Here is a 3,476-nt window from a genome sequence, read left to right as displayed (position 1 = left end):
TAAGAAAATAATATATATATATATATATATATATATATATATATATATATATATTTGGTTAGGAGATCATTAACACTGATATACCACCGTCTTTGTTAGTACGGAGTCCGGTCACGCCCGAACAGCTAGGCCATCTCCACACGAACAATGTGGTTTGACATGTGATGCAAAAGAAAGTTGTTGCAAGAGTAGTACCACCATGTGCGTAACATGGCGTCCGATCTCTACCCGATCAGCTAGTCCGCCTTCCCACATATGCCATGTGGTTGACTTTTTCCAATTCACAGCTATTACCAGTTTCATCCCAATTGAGGGAAATAATCACGATTTTACCAATATTTTAATTTCATCCCAAATGAGGGGAACAATTGCAATCCACCCCAATACCGGCACGTGTAGTTTCAGGTGTGGGCCTTATGACCCACCCTTCCTTGGTTTTGCTAATGATACTCCCAGAAATATTTTTGATTTAAGTTGCACACAAAGATAACATAAATACAAACGTATTCATCTCAGAATCTTTCACATTGTATAGATCTTCATTAGTGTTTTCAACCACTCACAATAACACTATTTTCTTGGCTCCTTTGACCATTCAGGAGATTCTTTATTCATGGCACGATGCCCGTATTTTATATTAAACACTTTCACTTCTTTTAATTTCAAGGATCACCATCAAATACCAACATATAGAATATTTCATAAATCATATACCTCAAGTTCATTAGTAATGGAAACTTTAAACACAAAAGATTTCTTCTCAAAGAATGGGGCATACCAACCAGCAATAGAAACACTCATCAAAGCCATAAACAAGCAATACACCAATTATTCTTGAAATACTCTTTCCCAACAACGACAATATACAATTTCAACACCAGAATATGTAAGAACTCGAATCACATTGGATGTATTTATAAGGCAAGGCATTAGTTAATGACAACCACTTATGGGCATGAATTGAGTACAAAAGCTTTTAGGAAATTCTATTTTCGAAGTCACTTTAAAATAGTCGAGTCGAGGCTCATTTCATAATCTTTATTACATCCCCTCATTTCATTTGTCCAACTAATCACAATCATAACATAAATTCTTGGCACGTTGGCCACATTTTCAAGTATCTTTATAGATTATCAACAACAGGATATTTTCAATCAAGACTTTAGGTACACATATGAGCAATTATGAGTCTTAAGCATATCGAGTTTTTCTCACCCAATTGGTATACTAGTTTTCATTTAAAACAAGACTCAAAGCCATACCATTTTAATACGCAAACCATACTTTGAACATCTATCTTCCAACATAAGGCTCATTCGAAATAATTAAGTTTATAGGGGATAACCCAAAATATAGAAATTAGGAATTTTGCGCCAACCATACCTAAACTTACGGAAACATTATGGAATTCGATTCCGAGAGAGAAAGTTTAGCCAACATACCTTGTTTGAGCTTTCCTTAAGTTACTACAATGCCCCAACACTTCTAGCAATAACAATCTAGAGGAAGATAGCGAAAATCAGTTAATAATTAGAAGGATTCCTATGGTGCAACACTCCTAGGAATTTTGTCAAACACCTTTCATGCAAAATAGACTACAAGGCTCTAAAATTGTAATCCCTTCCTCCTACAATAAAATTTAAAAAAAAAAACTACCAAAATGGTTCATTAGTCCTGCATACTACAACCTAGTATCACATGCAAGGCCTATTTCCAACCCCACAATATATTTGAGGATGATAATCTAGTGACTAGCTTCCTTGGTTCTTGAAGATTGGTGCAAGATTGAATGATTGGGAGGTTAGTTTTCTCCTTCTCTCTCTAAAATGCTCTCACCCCTCTCTAGATTCACCAAAAAATCGCCACAAATAAAGCCGAACGCCTATTTATCAAAGTGGGGTCGGATTATGAAAATAGGAAAATGAACTCTCCGAACTCAAGTCTGCGGTCGGAGAATGGACTGCAGAATGGGTATGCGGGTCGCACAATGGACCGCAAAACTGATGCCCAGAACTGGACTGCACTGGATAGGTCTGTGACAGGTTTGCGGTCCGCAGACCACTTATGCGGCCGCAGAATGGGTCGCAGAATCGCCCAACTAAATTTCCTCATCCTAACTCTACGATAGAAGTGCAGACCACGAAACAAGTATGCGGTCGCACAATGGACCGGAATCAACCCTCAAAATTCAACAATCTTTCTGCTCAACTCTGCGATGATTATGCGGCCCGCGAAACGGTTCTGCGATCGCGAAACAGACCGCAGAATTGCCTTCTTCTGTCAAAAATTTTCATCTACTCCTCGGTGCATTCTTCAACCGAAAAAGTCCGTGCCGAGGCGCGGCACCACAAAACCTTAAATTACTCAGCGAAATTTTCCGTTTTCATTAACGAAAACAAACAATATAAAAAATAATAATAAAATGCAACTCTTTTTCTTCTTTGTTTTCAAATAGAATTCTCGGAATAGCGAATAGCATATGAAGCAGCACACTAACACAAATCATTGAAAAATACAAAGTAAACGAAAACTTGTTCACCTAATCTAACATTTATCATCGTCATCAATCTTTTCTCGTTGCAACAAATCAAAGAGACAAAATTTGGAGAAAACCTTCAAAGGTAACACCACCACCATTTTCATCACCACGGCCCAATTTAATCATGGCCTTAATATCATCATCATCCACTTGAAGCCCAGCCCAATTCAGATAACTCTTAAGATCCTCTACCCCAACTTTGCCATCACCATCTTTGTCCATCACCTTGAAAACATCCTCCATTACATTATTATTATTATTATTCACCCCTAACGTTCCATTTCTTCTGCTTTTAGAACTGTCTAGAACCTTCTCGAATTCCTCGAATTCCACGAAACCGTCTTTGTTGAAATCGGCCACCGTCATCATCGTACCAATCACGTCGTCGTCGGGTTCGCCGGTGGCGCCGACGAATCCTCCGTAAGATGTTCGGAGATCGTCGGTGCTTATCTTTCCGTCGCGGTCAACATCTAAAACGTCGAATGCGGACCGGAGATTCGGCTTTCCGGTGGCTTCAGAATGCAAAACGCTTCCCGTCGGACACATTTCCGGTGGTTTTTGCCGTTAATTGATAAATTAAATAGGACCTGTTCGTCGATTGGGAAAATACAGGAAACGTAAAGTCTGTAGAGAATATAGGAGGAAAATGAGCGGCGAATTTATAGGAGGTCCTTGTAAGCTTGGGAGACAAGTTTTTTGAATTTGGACTTGGACTATTTAGAACTATTTTATAGTTATTGGGGGCAATTTGTAATATTTGAGACTTTTATGTGAACGAGTCGGTCTTACACGAGTATGATGTGCGTATGGGATGACATCACAATAGCAAGAATATACTCATGTTTCTGGCGAGGGCCTCTTCAAAATCGATGGAAATTTTATTTTGAAAATTAATGGATGGTACATTTCCACATAGTACTAAGCTAGCCTTGGACCC

The 3,476-nt window shown here is 38.6% G+C and overlaps 1 protein-coding gene across 1 annotated transcript; it reads right to left on the bottom strand.

Moving 5' to 3' along the window:
- Nucleotides 1-2,412: 2,412 nt before the first annotated feature.
- Nucleotides 2,413-3,238, bottom strand: LOC109221658 (calmodulin). Its single transcript, XM_019386124.1, has one exon. The coding sequence runs from the start codon at nucleotides 3,083-3,085 to the stop codon at nucleotides 2,588-2,590; it is 498 nt and encodes a 165-aa protein (XP_019241669.1). The 5' UTR covers nucleotides 3,086-3,238; the 3' UTR covers nucleotides 2,413-2,587.
- Between the last annotated feature and the right edge of the window lie 238 nt (nucleotides 3,239-3,476).

The sequence above is a fragment of the Nicotiana attenuata genome, unplaced genomic scaffold (genome assembly GCF_001879085.1).
Source record: "Nicotiana attenuata strain UT unplaced genomic scaffold, NIATTr2, whole genome shotgun sequence".
Lineage (NCBI taxonomy): Eukaryota > Viridiplantae > Streptophyta > Magnoliopsida > Solanales > Solanaceae > Nicotiana > Nicotiana attenuata.
Note: the sequence above shows the minus strand (reverse complement) of the source record. Positions and strands in the feature narration are given on the sequence as shown.